The sequence below is a fragment of the Panulirus ornatus genome, chromosome 23 (assembly GCF_036320965.1).
Source record: "Panulirus ornatus isolate Po-2019 chromosome 23, ASM3632096v1, whole genome shotgun sequence".
Classification (NCBI taxonomy): Eukaryota; Metazoa; Arthropoda; class Malacostraca; order Decapoda; family Palinuridae; genus Panulirus; species Panulirus ornatus.
The window spans coordinates 7839530-7858285 of record NC_092246.1 but is presented as its reverse complement, the minus strand read 5'-3'; the positions used below and the strand labels follow the sequence as shown (position 1 = coordinate 7858285).

Here is an 18756-nt window from a genome sequence, read left to right as displayed (position 1 = left end):
GGATACGAAGCAGTCAAGGTAAACCTTGAACTGATCAGCATGGTTTGGCTATAGATGGCGGGCTCTTGTTTCAGTACATCATACAGCACAGAGGAACAGCTTGTGCAAATGAGGTCTCACTCACCTGCTCCAGACACGATCTTGCTATGGAAGTAGAAGCAGGACATCGTAAAGTTCAAGGGTTGGGGCCCTATGAGCACAGAACTATCTCCCATACTGTATAACTAGGTCATTAACCATACCATTTCAGAACCAACTCCCAAGCTGGAATAAAAAAATCTCCCATCTATCTCACAGTGTAGCAACCTATTCTCATATATCCCACTCCTTTAACAAACTAAACATTTGTAAACATATTCAAACTAAAAAAGAAACTAATTCACGAAGTTTTGTCTCTTTTTCTTAAATCTCATTAAGGAAGAAATAAATTTGTCTGCTCAATGGATATAGTTTTTCCAAAAGGTTTATTCATCTAAATATGACAAACAAATATCTTTTATTCATTTTCATTATTTTCACCTGGTGTGATACCAATCCTTTTACTAGCCATCAATGCAGGTTGCACCATAACAAACCTCACACTCCCCCCAAGACCATCTCATGATGATAACCCCCACAGAACCAGAACCCTGTGCTTGGTACATGACCAAAAATGTTCACATAACTTGTCATTACCTTCTTCCTGCAACATTTTGAAGATGATCCTCTTTTGAATATCTTGCACACAAGTATAAATACTCTCCAGAATATATGAACCCATTAAATCATGTTTCTACAAGTACTATATAATCAAAGGAAGGGTTTTGAAAAATTCCTTATGATATGTGCATCCGGCAATATTGTAGAAGTATGGTGAAATACAGTTAATTTATGTATTAACTTGAAAAAAAGTAATAGGAAGTATTCTCCAACCTCACACTAAAAGTAAACACTGGAGAAGCCACCAACATTGAGTGCAGCATGCAGAGCACTGCTTAAGCTCTGCCTACTAGGCTTGCTGATTGGCTTAGGTATTGCTTACTCCGCTTACTGACTAGCTTAGGCAATGCCTACTTGCCTCACTGATGAGCATTGCACCCATAGCAACCCTGACAATACAAGAGCCTAGTTAGGCCTTACAATACATAATCCAATTCACTATGAAAAACCTGCATAATCAGCTGGCGAAAAGGTGAAATTTTGTACAAAGCAATCTGCATCATCGGGGTGACATTTGCCCAACAATCCAGAACGTGAAAAATGAACATGTTCCATGAGTGCATATCACAATCACATTTTGGATACGATTTCTACATTATCACTGTCTGGAGAACTGGTGCCATTCTCAACTATTCGTTCTGTTATCTCAGAGTTGAATGCTGGATTGTCTTGCCCTGATTGTTTAACCTGACCATCAGGGGCTGCTGGAGGAGGGGCACCTCTACCACTATCTGGGAAGAAGAAAATACCTTTTGAGTTTTGTCAATGAACACAACAGGAATAGTATTAGAAAAAAATAACAAACAGAAAACTTAAAATTGAAATATAGTAAAACACCTATGAAACCAAAACATAAAATGAGCACCATGTGATAGCAATGCCTTCTGGAAAGATGGAAGGAGCAGTAGATGAAAGTAGTTAGTAGGGACATTAAGGCAGGGACGTTGGACAGAAGTTGGTAGGAACATCTGTCACGAGCATTGGGTAGTAGTCAGTAGGAACATTAGGTAGAAGCCTCTGCAAGCACTGTGCTAGACTTGTCTTATGCCGGAGGCCTGTTGAGGGTGAGGCACTAAAGGTTAAGAAGCGACACTGGAGTTCACTGGTTATGGAGACTATTGCCGTCCTCCCCAAGGGAGTTTGAAGGCATACACTGGAATCACTAAAACATTTCAATACCTTAATGAGGATCACTACCAGCATAAATGATGATAATAATGCAGACAGAAGACTTAACACGATCAACAAGCCACAAAACATCATTTCTAAGACTAGTCATCCGAAACATAGATGCAGTATAACAAATAGAGAACTCATCACAAAGATCAGACAGAAACATCTTGATAAGTCTACTAAAGAGGCAACATAACGAAAATATTACACAAGCATGAAGATTCATCACCATAATCACCAGAACTTGGCATAAATGTAAGTGGACTTGCCTCTCATACCACCATCTGCATGTTCAACTATCCTTATCAACAACAAAATGGTTTGGTTAAATAATTTACCATTACTATCATCAAGACACGACAACAGCAAACGAAAACTCACCACCAGAATTGCTAAGGCAACTTATATCAGCAGGATAAGCAAAACACAACACTACCCATACTTCTTACCAGGACGTCCAAGAAGTATCTTCTCGAGGCCGATGATGGGCGCCTCCACAGTGAGTGAGACCAGCACCGCGATGCCAAAAGATATGATCAGTCCAGCCACAGTCTCTATTATCTGATAATGGATAACTTCATTTGTCTATAATTTCCTTTAAACTGATCAAAATATTATATGCTTATATATAAGTACGTATTCTTTCTCCCCATCCCCAAGAATAAAATATATATGTATATATATATATATATATATATATATATATATATATATATATATATATATATATATATATATATATATATGTGTGGAAGAAGAAAGTTAAGAGTAAATGTGAATAAGAGCAAGGTTGTTAGGTACAGTAGGGTTGAGGGTCAAGTCAATTGGGAGGTGAGTTTGAATGGAGAAAAACTGGAGGAAGTGAAGTGTTTTAGATATCTGGGAGTGGATCTGTCAGCGGATGGAACCATGGAAGCGGAAGTGGATCATAGGGTGGGGGAGGGGGCGAAAATTTTGGGAGCCTTGAAAAATGTGTGGAAGTCGAGAACATTATCCCGGAAAGCAAAAATGGGTATGTTTGAAGGAATAGTGGTTCCAACAATGTTGTATGGTTGCGAGGCGTGGGCTATGGATAGAGTTGTGCACAGGAGGATGGATGTGCTGGAAATGAGATGTTTGAGGACAATGTGTGGTGTGAGGTGGTTTGATCGAGTAAGTAACGTAAGGGTAAGAGAGATGTGTGGAAATAAAAAGAGCGTGGTTGAGAGAGCAGAAGAGGGTGTTTTGAAATGGTTTGGGCACATGGAGAGAATGAGTGAGGAAAGATTGACCAAGAGGATATATGTGTCGGAGGTGGAGGGAACGAGGAGAAGAGGGAGACCAAATTGGAGGTGGAAAGATGGAGTGAAAAGGATTTTGTGTGATCGGGGCCTGAACATGCAGGAGGGTGAAAGGAGGGCAAGGAATAGAGTGAATTGGAGCGATGTGGTATACAGGGGTTGACGTGCTGTCAGTGGATTGAATCAAGGCATGTGAAGCGTCCGGGGTAAACCATGGAAAGCTGTGTAGGTATGTATATTTGCGTGTGTGGACGTGTGTATGTACATGTGTATGGGGGGGTTGGGCCATTTCTTTCGTCTGTTTCCTTGCGCTACCTCGCAAACGCGGGAGACAGCGACGAGGTATAAAAAAAAAAAAAAAAAATATATATATATATATATATCAGCTGGTGGCTGATTCATGTGAGAAACTGCAGAAGCTGGTGACTGAGTTTGGTAGTGTGTGAAAGAAGAAAATTAAGAGTAAATGTGAATAAGAGCAAGGTTATTAGGTACAGTAGGGTTGAGGGTCAAGTCAATTGGGAGGTAAGTTTGAATGGAGAAAAACTGGAGGAAGTAAAGTGTTTTAGATATCTGGGAGTGGATCTGGCAGCGGATGGAACCATGGAAGCGGAAGTGAATCATAGGGTGGGGGAGGGGGCGAAAATCCTGGGAGCCTTGAAGAATGTGTGGAAGTCGAGAACATTATCTCAGAAAGTAAAAATGGGTATGTTTGAAGGAATAGTGGTTCCAACAATGTTGTATGGTTGCGAGGCGTGGGCTATGGATAGAGTTGTGCGCAGGAGGGTGGATGTGCTGGAAATGAGATGTTTGAGGACAATGTGTGGTGTGAGGTGGTTTGATCGAGTAAGTTACGTAAGGGTAAGAGAGATGTGTGGAAATAAAAAGAGCGTGGTTGAGAGAGCAGATGAGGGTGTTTTGAAATGGTTTAGGCACATGGAGAGAATGAGTGAGGAAAGATTGACCAAGAGGATATATGTGTCAGAGGTGGAGGGAACGAGGAGAAGTGGGAGACCAAATTGGAGATAGGGGAGAAAGAATACTTCCCACGTATTCCCTGCATGTCGTAGAAGGCGACTAAAAGGGGAAGGAGCGGGGGGCTGGAAATCCTCCCCTCTCATTATTTTTTTTTAATTTTCCAAAAGAAGGAACAGAGAAGGGGGCCAGGTGAGGAAATTCCCTCAAAGGCCCAGTTCTCTGTTCTTAACGCTACCTCGCTAACGCGGGAAATGGCGAATAGTTTGAAAGAAAAAGAAAATAAGTACGTATCTGTAATATCCAAGCATGAAAGGCAAGCAAGTACGAAACATTCACAGTTTGTCAGTTTGTTACTTATGTAACCCCATAACTCCTTTTAATGACCCTCCCCACTGCACTTAGGAATGGGAGCTGGTGGACATATTGCACATTAAATGCCTGAGGACAATACCTGATGTGGTGTTATGAATGACAGGGAAAGTAACATGCACAATATGACATAGAATATAGCCCAGGGAACGCAGAAACAGTCTCATCAAGTGGAGAAAATAAGCAAATGGGATCTATGTATTAAAAGTGGAGGGAGAAGGTTGGAATACCTACACAAATGATCACTTACAAGACTATGCTAAAACAGCAAGGCTAGTGCATTGTGCTCACTGCACATCTAACATGATAAATAATTTAGCATTCCTCATTACTGCCACCTGCATGACATAGTTATTCATTCTGCTGGATTCATGGGCTGATGTCAACCACCTGCCATGTCTCTTACAAAATTTCTGTATGTGTTCTAGGCATGTTTCTTGTTCCTCCTTGGAATACATCTAACATTTGCCCCAGCTTTCTAGCTAGGCTTTCAATTTGTGTCATACATTTTCAGTATGCTTTCAGATTGAATATGTCTTACTTCATACCTTCAATTTGTCGTCATTCGTGGATTATTGTACATCTTTCTCTTCTCTTTAGATTATATACTTTCATTTTTTCAGCTTTTTATATGGTAGTTCATCTGTCCTGTCCCTCAATTTTGCTTGTGATCTGCTTCTGCATTCTCTCTCTAATGTGTTTCTTTCTGTTTGTCCAAGTGGTTACCATATGGCACAGCAGTATCCAATTTTGCTTATGTATACATCAAACATTTTCATGAGTAATTTTCTATCTTGTGTACTTAAACTTCTCTAAGCTACACCTCTCATTAAATGGCATAAAAGTGCTATCTTAATGTATCATCTGAATTCTACTTTCTCATATATGACACCCAAATCTTTTTCTGTTGTCTAACTTCCTATTGCTTTCTGTTGAGTTTTTCTAGTGTCAATGAAGTAATCTTACGAGTTTCATATCTACTTTGCTAAAAATAAAAAATAATCAGAATGTATGATTAGTTTGCATAATGAAGAACAGTTAGTTGTGTATTAATATAAATACTTAAATACTTGGGAAAGCTTAAGATGAAAGGAAAGTCATGCAAGGGTGCACGAAATCCCTTGTAAAAAAATGAAGTAGAGTTAGAAACATGCAAGTAGCAGTACACGTCCAAATACTTATGTACCGATAGGAATGAAGCCAAAATTAAGAATAGTAGATATGGATAACTTGTTTAGTATGGATGGAATTAAAATGAATGATATAATGAGGAATGAAGATATGAGCTTTAATCAGTTGTCTTACTACACTTATCCATCTTTGTTATAGTTATCTCTTCTCCTCATACCTTTTGCTGTACTGCTAAACATCTTGATATTTAGAAATACAGTCCATATGGCCATATCCTAAAAAACTTTCATCCATGCATTTTTCTAACGACTTCCTCACACCACATAACCAAGGGTGATGCTGCTTCATCTCATTAAACTGGTAGTGGAGTAATGACAACAAACAGAATATGAAACAAATTCAATTTCCATTTACTTTTTATCTAGGGATAATTATCAACTTCAGCGCACCTCTCCCCTCTGATTCAAAACCTAAAGGCTCTTAACAGTTCTGTAAACAATAATTGTATCAGTTTATCAAATGATTGTTAGGAAATGAATGTCTTAAAAGTGATGTGAACACCCTCTAATTCCTTTTTTTTCTTTAATAAATCTCATTCACAATCCTCAGATTTTATGGTCTTGAGCATTCTACATTAATGACATAATAAACCTGGATGGAATAACGTTATACTTTACCTTGTTAAGATGTGTGTAGTAAAAAGGGCTCCTGGCACAGTAAGCCAGAGCAAATTGCAATGGGAAGGCCACCAGGTATATGTCATACGTCAAACGACTGATAGGCTGCCACACAGGGTGGGAGAGGAACTCGTCCACCAGACCTGGCGTAAAGACCCAAGGACGACTTTATATAATGATATGGCAAGATGAAAATGTTCCTCAAGCATAATATACGCAATATGAGATGATCAATATTCTTCCATGATAAATGATTTACGCAATATGAGATGATGAATATTCTTCCACACTGTATACTGGGATGGTAAACCTTCTTCCATAATGCTCATTGGGATGATAAATATTCTTCTGTACTGTACACTGGGATGGTAAAAATTCTTCCACGCTGTACATTGGGATGATATTCCTCCATAATAGACGCAATCTAAGATGATAAATATTCTTCCATAATATACCCAATATGAAATGATAATTATTCTTCCACACTGTATATTGGGATGATAAATATTCTTCCATAATATACACAATATGAAATGGTAAATATTCTTCCATAATATATACAATATAAGATGATAAATATTCTTCCATACTATACATTGGAATGATAAATATTCTTCTACAATATATGCAATATGAGATGATTAATATTCTTCCATATTGTACACTGGGATGATAAATATTCTTCCATACTGTACACTGAGATGGTAAATATTCTTTCATACTGTACAGTGGGATGGTAAATATTCTTCAATTTTATACACAATATGAGATGATAGATATTCTTCCATAATATACACAATATGAGATGATAAATATCCTTCCATATTGTACATTGGAAGGATAAATATTCATCCATAATATATGCAATATGGGATGATAAATATTCTTCTATACTGTACACTGGGATGATAAATATTCTTCCATAATATACACAATATGAAATGGTAAATATTCTTCCATAATATACACAATATAAGATGATAAATATTCTTCTGTATATACTATACATTGGAATGATAAATATTCTAAAATATATGCAATATGAGATGATAAATATTCTTCCATACTGTACACTGGGATGATAAATATTCTCCCATACTGTACACTGAGATGATGAATATTCTTCCATAATATACGCAATGAGATGATAAATATTCTTCCACACTGTACATTGGGATGATTAACATTCGTCCATACTGTACATTGGGATGATAAACATTCTTCCACAATGTACACTGGGATGATAAATATTCTTCCATACCGTACAATGTGATGGTAAATATTCTTCCACACAGTACATTTTCTTCATGACAATAAATCCCGAACTGACTGAGCCGGGCCTCACCTCCATAGCCATTATGACAGGCGTAAACAACCCAAGCTACGGCAGCACCCCAAGCAGTCCGCTGCAGCCCTCCATACACCACTTGGGTAACCACGTCGTACTGGGCTTTTGGAGGCACGGTATTATAACTCCATATGCCATACACAACCAGGAACCCCGTAGTTACAGCCACAGTCCAGCCTGCCACCACTTGCCACTAAACAGAGCAGCAAACAAAGCCTGGTTGTATTAAGCTGATACATACATAAAATGTAAAATACAACAGCATTACATTGTGAGGTTGAAACCCAGGGACTAAGAAGTACATATTTTTTCCTTTGCTTTCAAACTAGTTCGCCATTTCCAGAGTTAGCAAAGTAGTGACAGTATCAAAGAAAGGCCTTATTGTTCACACCCACTCTCAAGCTGTCACGTACAATGCAATGAAACCACAGTCCCATATTCACAACCGGGCCCCACAGACCTTTCCCCTCAGCAGCTTCACATGCCCTGGTTCAGCTCATTGATAGCAAATCAACCCCTGTATACCACTTTATTCCATTTCACTCTATCCTTTGCATGCCTTTCACCTGCCTGTATTTTCAAGTTCTATCCACTCAAAATATTTTTCACTCCATCCTTCTATTTCCAGTTTGGTTTTTTCCTTATCCCTTTCACCTCTGCTGCTGAGACACATCCTCTTTGTCAACCTCTCCTCACTTTTTCTCCATACACTCAAACATTTCAGCAAATCCTCCTCAGCTCTCTCAACCACACTCTTCTTTACCGTGCCTCTCTCTTATCCTTTTATTACTTACTTCATTAAATCACTTCATACCACATGTTGTCCTCAATCATTTCATTTATAACATACCAACCCTCCTCCACAGATCCTCATTTCTGGCTCATGCCTCACATCCATACAACGTTGTTGGGAGTATAATCCCATCAAACATACCCATTTCTGTCCTCCCAGATAATGGCCTCTCTTTCAACACATTCCTCAGTGCCTCCAGAACCTTTGCCCCCTCACCCAACCTATGAATCTCTTCCAATTCCATGGTTCTGTTTGGGGCCATATCCATTCCCAGGTATGTGGCACGCTTCACTTCCAAATTTTCCCCATTCAAACTCACATCCAAACTAACCTATTCCTCTGTCTTGTTGAACCTAATAACCTTGCTTTTATTCTCATTAACTTCAGCTTCCTCCTTTCACACACTCTCCAAGCTCTTACCATACATAGCGTAGGATACAGTGTGTGTGTGTGTGTGTGTGTGTGTGTGTGTGTGTGTGTGTGTGTGTGTGTGTGTACATATGACCAAAGGACTTGGTACATATATAGAAGGTTAAGAGACAGGACAATGCAAGTGTAAGACTCTCTCGCTGCAACACACAAATAGTAATCACCAACTTCTACAGTTTCTCAATCAAATCTGCCACCAGCACCGTGTCATCAGCAAAATATTGACTCACTTTCCAGGCCCTCTCACATCCTACAGACTGCATACTCACCCGTCTGTCTAAGACCCTTGCATTTACCTCCCTCGCCACCTCATCCATAAACTTATCAAACAGCTATGGTGACATCACGCAATAGGCCAACCTTTACCCGGAACCACTCACTTTCCTCTCCTCCTACTTGCTTAACCTTGTTAAAAACTTCTCACTGCTTCTAGTATCTTCCCTCTCATACCATATATCATAAGGCTGTCCAGAACATATTTCTATGAACACAAACAAACAAACAAACAAACAAAACACACACACACACACACACACACACACACACATATATAGGGGTGTGTGATGTCTCCATGGTTGTTTAATTTGTTTATGGATGGGGTTGTTAGGGAGGTGAATGCAAGAGTTTTGGAAAGAGGGGCAAGTATGAAGTCTGTTGGGGATGAGAGAGCTTGGGAAGTGAGTCAGTTGTTGTTCGCTGATGATACAGCGCTGGTGGCTGATTCATGTGAGAAACTGCAGAAGCTGGTGACTGAGTTTGGTAAAGTGTGTGGAAGAAGAAAGTTAAGAGTAAATGTGAATAAGAGCAAGGTTATTAGGTACAGTAGGGTTGAGGGTCAAGTCAATTGGGAGGTGAGTTTGAATGGAGAAAAACTGGAGGAAGTGAAGTGTTTTAGATATCTGGGAGTGGATCTGGCAGCGGATGGAACCATGGAAGCGGAAGTGGATCATAGGGTGGGGGAGGGGGCGAAAATTTTGGGAGCCTTGAAGAATGTGTGGAAGTCGAGAACATTATCTCGGAAAGCAAAAATGGGTATGTTTGAAGGAATAGTGGTTCCAACAATGTTGTATGGTTGCGAGGCGTGGGCTATGGATAGAGTTGTGCGCAGGAGGATGGATGTGCTGGAAATGAGATGTTTGAGGACAATGTGTGGTGTGAGGTGGTTTGATCGAGTAAGTAACGTAAGGGTAAGAGAGATGTGTGGAAATAAAAAGAGCGTGGTTGAGAGAGCAGAAGAGGGTGTTTTGAAATGGTTTGGGCACATGGAGAGAATGAGATAGGAAATATTGACCAAGAGGATATATGTGTCGGAGGTGGAGGGAACGAGGAGAAGAGGGAGACCAAATTGGAGGTGGAAAGATGGAGTGAAAAAGATTTTGTGTGATCGGGGCCTGAACATGCAGGAGGGTGAAAGGAGGGCAAGGAATAGAGTGAATTGGAGCGATGTGGTATACCGGGGTTGACGTGCTGTCAGTGGATTGAATCAGGGCATGTGAAGCGTCTGGGGTAAACCATGGAAAGCTGTGTAGGTATGTATATTTGCGTGTGTGGACGTATGTATATACATGTGTATGGGGGTGGGTTGGGCCATTTCTTTCGTCTGTTTCCTTGCGCTACCTCGCAAACGCGGGAGACAGACAAAAAAAAAAAAAAAAAAAAAAAAAAAAAAAATATATATATATATATATATATATATATATATATATATATATATAAGAGTGAGTGCTCAAATTACAGAGGTATAAGTTTGTTGAGTATTCCTGGTAAATTATATGGGAGGGTATTGATTGGGAGGGTGAAGGCATGTACAGAGCATCAGATTGGGGAAGAGCAGTGTGGTTTCAGAAGTGGTAGAGGAATGTGTGGATCAGGTGTTTGCTTTAAAGAATGTATGTGAAATACTTAGAAAAGCAAATGGATTTGTATGTAGCATTCATGGATCTGGAGAGGGCATATGATAGAGTTGATGGAGATGCTCTGTGGAAGGTATTAAGAATATATGGTGTGGGAGGCAAGTTGTTAGAAGCAGTGAAAAGTTTTTATCGAGGATGTAAGGCATGTGTACGTGTAGGAAGAGAGGAAAGTGATTGGTTCTCAGTGAATGTAGGTTTGCGGCAGGGGTGTGTGATGTCTCCATGGTTGTTTAATTTGTTTATGGATGGGGTTGTTAGGGAGGTAAATGCAAGAGTTTTGGAAAGAGGGGCAAGTATGAAGTCTGTTGGGGATGAGAGAGCTTGGGAAGTGAGTCAGTTGTTGTTCGCTGATGATACAGCGCTGGTGGCTGATTCATGTGAGAAACTGCAGAAGCTGGTGACTGAGTTTGGTAAAGTGTGTGGAAGAAGAAAGTTAAGAGTAAATGTGAATAAGAGCAAGGTTATTAGGTACAGTAGGGTTGAGGGTCAAGTCAATTGGGAGGTGAGTTTGAATGGAGAAAAACTGGAGGAAGTGAAGTGTTTTAGATATCTGGGAGTGGATCTGGCAGCGGATGGAACCATGGAAGCGGAAGTGGATCATAGGGTGGGGGAGGGGGCGAAAATTCTGGGGGCCTTGAAGAATGTGTGGAAGTCGAGAACATTATCTCGGAAAGCAAAAATGGGTATGTTTGAAGGAATAGTGGTTCCAACAATGTTGTATGGTTGCGAGGCGTGGGCTATGGATAGAGTTGTGCGCAGGAGGATGGATGTGCTGGAAATGAGATGTTTGAGGACAATGTGTGGTGTGAGGTGGTTTGATCAAGTGAGTAATGTAAGGGTAAGAGAGATGTGTGGAAATAAAAAGAGCGTGGTTGAGAGAGCAGAAGAGGGTGTTTTGAAGTGGTTTGGGCACATGGAGAGAATGAGTGAGGAAAGACTGACCAAGAGGATATATGTGTCGGAGGTGGAGGGAACGAGGAGAAGAGGGAGACCAAATTGGAGGTGGAAAGATGGAGTGAAAAAGATTTTGTGTGATCGGGGCCTGAACATGCAGGAGGGTGTAAGGAGGGCAAGGAATAGAGTGAATTGGAGCGATGTGGTATACAGGGGTTGACGTGCTGTCAGTGGAGTGAATCAAGGCATGTGAAGCGTCTGGGGTAAACCATGGAAAGCTGTGTAGGTATGTATATTTGCGTGTGTGGACATGTGTATATGCGTGTGTATGGGGGGGGGGTTGGGCCATTTCTTTCGTCTGTTTCCTTGCGCTACCTCGCAAACGCGGGAGACAGCGACAAAGTATAAAAAAAAAAAAAAAAAAAAAAAAAAAATATATATATATATATATATATATATTCTTTTTTTTCTTTCTTTCAAACTATTCGCCATTTCCCGCATTAGCGAGGTAGCGTTAAGAACAGAGGACTGGGCCTTTGAGGGAATACCCTCACCTGGCCCAATTCTCTGTTCCTTCTTTTGGAAAATTAAAAAAAAACCGAGAGGGGAGGATATATATATATATATACACACACAAAACAGAGAGAGAGAGAGAGAGAGAGAGAGAGAGAGAGAGAGAGAGAGAGAGAGAGAGAGAGAGAGAGAGAGAGAGAGAGAGCTCATTATGCAATATTTTGACAGATGATTGGTTTACATCCAATCAATTCTTCATTAGACATCAGATACACAAGCACTAAATAGCTTTTTAGTACACTAAACTTTGTCACCTTGACTTTTAACGGTTAACTTAAGAAAAAAAGATATCACTCAGTTGTAATACTGTAAAAGTAAAATCTGTTACACAAATTTGGTTCACATTCATCATCCAGTCACAAGATGTTGTGTACACATGCGTTTTGTAGAATTATAGTACTACACAGCCTGAGACTCTCACCACTGAAGCAAAAGACCTCAAAAATGTAAAAGATGCAGAGGTCTCTCTATACTATAGGTGGCACTAGTTAGGTCCAAGTCTAGTTTCAGTCACTAGATATCATGTGCAACAGACAGTAACACACAGACAGAAATATGGACAGGAGTAAACAAAGATGCCCCTCAGCTCTGCAGTAAGGAGCATAATAATCACATCACTACACACGCTATGGTCATGACAGTTGGTGTCTTCATCCACACCTTATGAAGGATGACTTTCTGGTGCTCTTGTTTATAGAATACGTAGCCCAGGAAGATTCCCACCAGCCACGGCCCAGCACGACACCAGGGCGCTAGGTACACTTTGTCAAAGAACTCCACAGCCTTGCTGAAAGTTAAATTTCATACGTTAATGGCCAGGTTGAATATCACAAATACAGTACAGTGTACAAGCCCCTTAGCATTAATATGAATGACCTGTATTCTATCATCAATCATAAACGTTTAACTTTAAGACGGGGTGATAAAAAATAAACAGTACTTATCTCAATTGAAGATATGCATAATAACTAATGAAATCAATACGAACAACAAATATGGCTCTGAGCAGTTAGCTATCAAAAAGCACTAACGCAGCTGGGAATGATTCTGAAAAAAGAAGCAGAATGTACGAATATTTACTGAGTCAACTTACGGATCGACGAACACTGCTGAGGGAGCAAGGTCGTTGGCATATATGATGGCAGCAGGAATGATGATAGCTACTACATTCAGCAAGTAGAGCCATACTTTACCTGCAAGATTCATATGAAGGCAAAACATATCATCACCTACAGGAACTAAATGAAAAAAAAAAGCATCTTAAAAAGGATCTTTTTTCCTTTTTCTAAACTCTGTACACATATAAATATATTCAGATATTTTTTATTATACTTTGACACTGCCTCCTGTGTTAATGAGGAAGCGCAGGGAAACAGATGAAAGATGGCGGGTTCGGATGGTATTACAGTGGAATTTATTAAAAAGTGGGTGACTGTGTTGTTGACTGGTTGATGAGGATATTCAATGTATGTATGGTTCATGGTGAAGTACCTGAGGATTGACGGAATGCATGCATAGCGCCATTGTACAAAGGCAAAGGGGATAAAGGTGAGAGCTCAAATTACAGAGGTATAAGTTTGTTGAGTATTCCTGGGAAATTATATGGGAGGGTATTGATTGAGAGGGTAAAGGCATGTACAGAGCATTAGATTGGGGAAGAGCAGTGTGGCTTCAAAAGTGATAGACGATGTGTGGATCAGGTGTTTGCTTTGAAGAATGTATGCAAGAAATATTAGAAAATCAAAAGAATTTGTATGTAGCATTTATGGATCTGGAGAAGGCATATGATAGAGTTGATAGAGATGCTCTGTGGAAGGTATTAAGAGTATATGGTATAAGAGGTAAGTTGCTAAAAGCAGTGAAAAGTTTTTATCAAGGATGCAGGGCATGTGTACGAGTATGGAGAGGAAAGTGATTAGTTCACAGTGAATGTTGGTTTGCGGCAGGGGTGCATGATGTCTCCATGGTTGTTTAATTTGTTTATGGATGGGGTTGTTAGAGAGGTGAATGCAAGAATTTTAGAGAGAGGGGCAAGTATGCAGTCTGTTGTGGATGAGACGGCTTGGGAAGTGAGTCAGTTATTTGCTGATGATACAGCGCTGGTGGCTGAATCAGGTGAGAAACTGCAGAAGCTGGTGACTGAGTTTGGTAAAGTGTGTGAAAGAAAAAAGCCAAGAGTAAATGTGAATAATAGCAAGGTTATTAGGTTCAGTAAGGTTTAGGGACAAGTTAATTGGGAGGTAAGTTTGAATGGAAAAAACTGGAAGAAGTGATGTGTTTTAGATATCTGGGAGTGGATTTGGCAGAGGATGGAACCATTGAAACAGAAGTGAGTCACAGGGTTGGGGAGGGGGCAAAGGTTCTGGGAGTGTTGAAGAACATATGGAAAGCAAAAATGTTATCTCTGAGAGCAAAAATGGGTATGTTTGAAGGAATAGTGGTTCCAACAATATTATATGGTTGCAAGGCGTGGGCTATAGATAGGGTTGTACGGAGGAGGGTGGATGTGTTGGGAATGAAATGTTTGAAGATAATATATGGAGTGAGGTGGTTTGATCGAGTAAGTAATGAAAGGGTAAGAGAGATGTATTCCTAGCGCTATTTCACGCGCATGGGGGGAGGAGGGTGCTGTTTTTTATTTGTGGCGGGGTGGCGACGGGAAGGGATAAAGGCAGCAAGTATGAATATGTATGTCTGTGTATGTATATGTATGTATATGTGCGTGTGTGGGTGTGTATGTATACATATGTATATTTTCATGGGTTGGGCCATTCTTTCGTGTTTCCTTGCACTACCTCGCTAACGCGGGAGACAGCAACTAAATATAATATTTATGGATCTGGAGAAGGCATGTGATAGAGTTGATAAAGATGCTATTTGGAAGGTATTAAGAGTATATGGTGTGGGAGATAAGTTGATAGAAGCAGTGAAAAGTTTTTACCACGGATGTAAGGCATGTGTACGAGTAGGAAGGGAGGAAAGTGATTGGTTTACTAGCGAGTGTCGGTTTGCGGCAAGGATGCGTGATGTCTCCATGGTTGATTAATTTGTTTATGGTGGGGTTGCCCGGGGGGGTGAATGCAAGAGTTTTGGAGAGGGGGCAAGTATGCAGTCTGTTGTAGATGAGAGGGCTTGGGAAGTGATTTGTTATTCGCTGATCATACAGTGCTGGTGGCTGATTCGGGTGAGAAACTGCAGAAGCTGGTGACTGAGTTCGGTAAAGTGTGTGAAAGAAGAAAGTTGAGAGTAAATGTGAATAAGAGCAAGGTTATTAGGTTCAGTAGGGTTGAGGGGCAAGTCAATTAGGAGGTGTGTTTGAATGGAGAAAAACTGGAGGAAGTGAAGTGTTTTAGATATCTGGGAGTGGATGGAACCATGGAAGCGGAAGTCTAATTTCATCACTACCAGTTATCACTTCCCTTTTTGCCTCTTCACTGATGTTCACATTTGTTCTCTTGTCTTTCTCATAATATTACCTCCTTCCAAAACATATTTCTATTCTCTCTAAAGTCTAATTACACTCTCTCACCCTAACTCTCATTTGCCCTCTTTTTCAACCCCTGCACCTTCCTCTTGATCTCCTGCTTTCTCTTATACATCTCCTGATCATTTGCACTCCTTCCCTTGTAAGTAGCATCCAAATGCCCCTGTAAGTACCACCCTCATGCATTTCTTTTCTCTTTCACAGGCAACTCTACTTCATTTTATTACTCACTATCCTTTCTAATCTGCCAAACTTCCATCTTTCATGTGACACATGCATCTCTCATCCATAACATCCCTGCTTCCCTAAATACCTCCTCTTCCTCACCCACTTCCCTTGCTTCATTTACTCTCACCTTCCACCATTCTACAATTAATCTCTCCAGGTATTTCTTCACAGAAGTCTCCTTTCCAAGCTCTCTTACTCTCACCACTCTCTCCTCCCCAACATTGTGTCCTCTTTTCTGAAAGCCTCTTCAAATCTTCACCCTTGCTTCTTGGGGTAATTATGAATAAGAATATTTTACATGTCACACTTTAATGGCTACAGCAATATTCTCAGGTGATAAAAGCTACTGTAAATTAGAATATGGCAAAGATCAAAGACAAAAAAACAGCTTTATAGAGTCAGCATTTGACATGACTAAAGATATCTTAGGTTAAGAGAATACAACCTAACACTGGGCTGGAGTCAGTCTGATTAGATATGGAGCTCTTTAGCTTCTTGTGTCCCTTCTATCAGTTATGACTTACTTCTTGTTAAAGGTCAAGATTTCCATTCCTCTAACACTAAGTTTATTTTTCCTCTACTCTGTTTTTCATTCCTTTTTAGCCCTTTTTATACCACATTTCACATTTGGCCTTGAAGAGGACTGATGGCCATGGACAAACTAACATGGCTACAGAGTTACAGAAATAGAAGGGAATGTGAAAAATTTATAACTTTCCAAAAACTTACCAGCAGCATTGTAGAAGTAGAGGGGTAAAATGATGAGGGGAGCCACCAAGTAAAGCTGTGTGTCAACTGCTAAATACCAACACTGGCCTAAGCACTGAGGAAAAACAGGTCATTTTGATGAATGGATTGAACAATGACACTTGTGCATAGGCATACAGCACAGAAACAATTACAGAATTGCAGAAAAAAATTATCTTTCATTTATTTCATTATATGTAGTCGCTGTCCTCCGCATTAGCAAGGTAGCACAAGGAAACAGACAAAAGAATTGCCCAACCCACCCACATACACATGTATATACATAAATGCCCACATATGCACATATACATACCTATACATTTCAATGGATGCATACATATACATACACAGACATACACATATATACACATGTACATATCCATACTTGCTGCCTTCATCCATTCCTGTCACCACCCCACCACACATGAAAATGGCACCCCCCTCCCCCTGTGTGCGCGCGAGGTAGCGCTAGGAAAAGTCAACAAAGGTCACATTCATTCACACTCAGTCTCTAGCTGTCATGTGCAATGCACTGAAACCACAGCTCCCTTTCCACATCTAGGCCCCACAAAACTTTTCATGGTTTACCCCAGATGCTCCACATGCCCTGGTTCAATCCATTGACAGCATGTCGACCCCAGTACACGACATTGTTCCAATTCACTCTATTTATTGCACGCCTTTCACCCTCCTGTATGTTCAAGCCCCAATCACTCAATATCATTTTCACTCCATCCTTCCACCTCCAATTTGGTCTCCCACTTCTTGTTTCCTCCACCTCTGACACATATATTCTCTCTGTCAATCTTTCCACACTCATTCTCTCCATGTGACCAAACCATTTCAATACACTCTCTTCTGCTCTCTCAACCACACTCTTCTTATTACCATATATCTCTCTTACCCCTTCATTACTTACTTGATCAAAGCACCTCACACCACATGCTGTCCTCAAACGTCTCATTTCCAACACATCCACCCTCCTCTGCACAACCCTATCTATATAGCCCATGCCTCATAACCATATAACATTGTTGGAACCACTATTCCTTCAAACGTACTCATTTTTGCTCTCTGAGATAACGTTCTTGCCTTCCACACATTCTTAAACGCTCCCAGAACCTTCATCCCCCCCCACCCCCCCACCCTGTGACTCACTTCTGCTTCCATGGTTCTATCTGCTGCCAAATCCACTCTCATATCTAAAACACTTCACTTCCTCCAGTTTTTCTCCATTCAAATACCTTCCAACTGACTTGTCCCTCAACCTTAGTGAACCTAACACTGTTACCTTGCTCTCATTCACATTTACTCTCAACTTTCTTCTTTCACACACTCTACCAAACTCAGTCATCAACTTCTGCAGTTTCTCACCCAAATCAGCCACCAGTGCTGTATCATGAGCGAACAATTGACTCACTTCCCAAGCCTTCTCCTCAATAACAGACTGCATACTTGCCCCTCTCTCCAAAACTCTTGCATTCATCTCCCTAACAACCCCATAAAATAAACAAATCAAACAGCCACAGAGACATCATACACCCCTGCCGCAAACCGACATTCACCGAGAACCAATGACTTTCCTCTCTTCCTACTCGTACATATGCCTTACATCCTTGATAATAACTTTTCACTGCTTCTAGCAACTTACCTCCCACACCATATACCCTTAATACCTTCCACAAAGCATCTCTATCCACTCTATCATATGCTTTCTCCAGATCCATAAATGCTACATACAAATCCATCTGCTTTTCTAAATATTTCTCACATACATTTCTCAAAGCAAACAAGTGATCCACGCATCCTCTACCACTTCTGAAACCACACTGCTCTTCCCTAATCTGATACTTTGTACATGCTTTTACTCTCTCAATCAATACCCTCCCATATAATTTCCCAGAAATACTCAACAAACTTACACGTCTGTAATTTGAGCACTCACCCTTATCCCCTTTGCCTTTATACAATGGCACTATGCATGCAAATCCTCTTATTTATAGGCAGCTGTCACGTATGATAACCATTAAATTAGACAGA

General features: G+C 40.3%; 1 protein-coding gene across 1 annotated transcript in view; it reads right to left on the bottom strand.

The window, feature by feature from the left end:
- Window positions 1-437: 437 nt before the first annotated feature.
- Window positions 438-18756, bottom strand: part of LOC139756773 (O-acyltransferase like protein-like) — a 57953-nt gene continuing 39634 nt past the window's right edge. The window contains exons 11-17 of the mRNA XM_071676546.1: window positions 16699-16792; window positions 13351-13450; window positions 12918-13044; window positions 7653-7848; window positions 6308-6450; window positions 2322-2433; window positions 438-1430 (exon numbers count right to left, since the gene is read on the bottom strand). Of these exons, the coding sequence (XP_071532647.1) occupies window positions 1270-1430; window positions 2322-2433; window positions 6308-6450; window positions 7653-7848; window positions 12918-13044; window positions 13351-13450; window positions 16699-16792 (933 nt within the window). The 3' untranslated portion in view covers window positions 438-1269. The remainder of the gene's footprint in view (window positions 1431-2321; window positions 2434-6307; window positions 6451-7652; window positions 7849-12917; window positions 13045-13350; window positions 13451-16698; window positions 16793-18756) is intronic.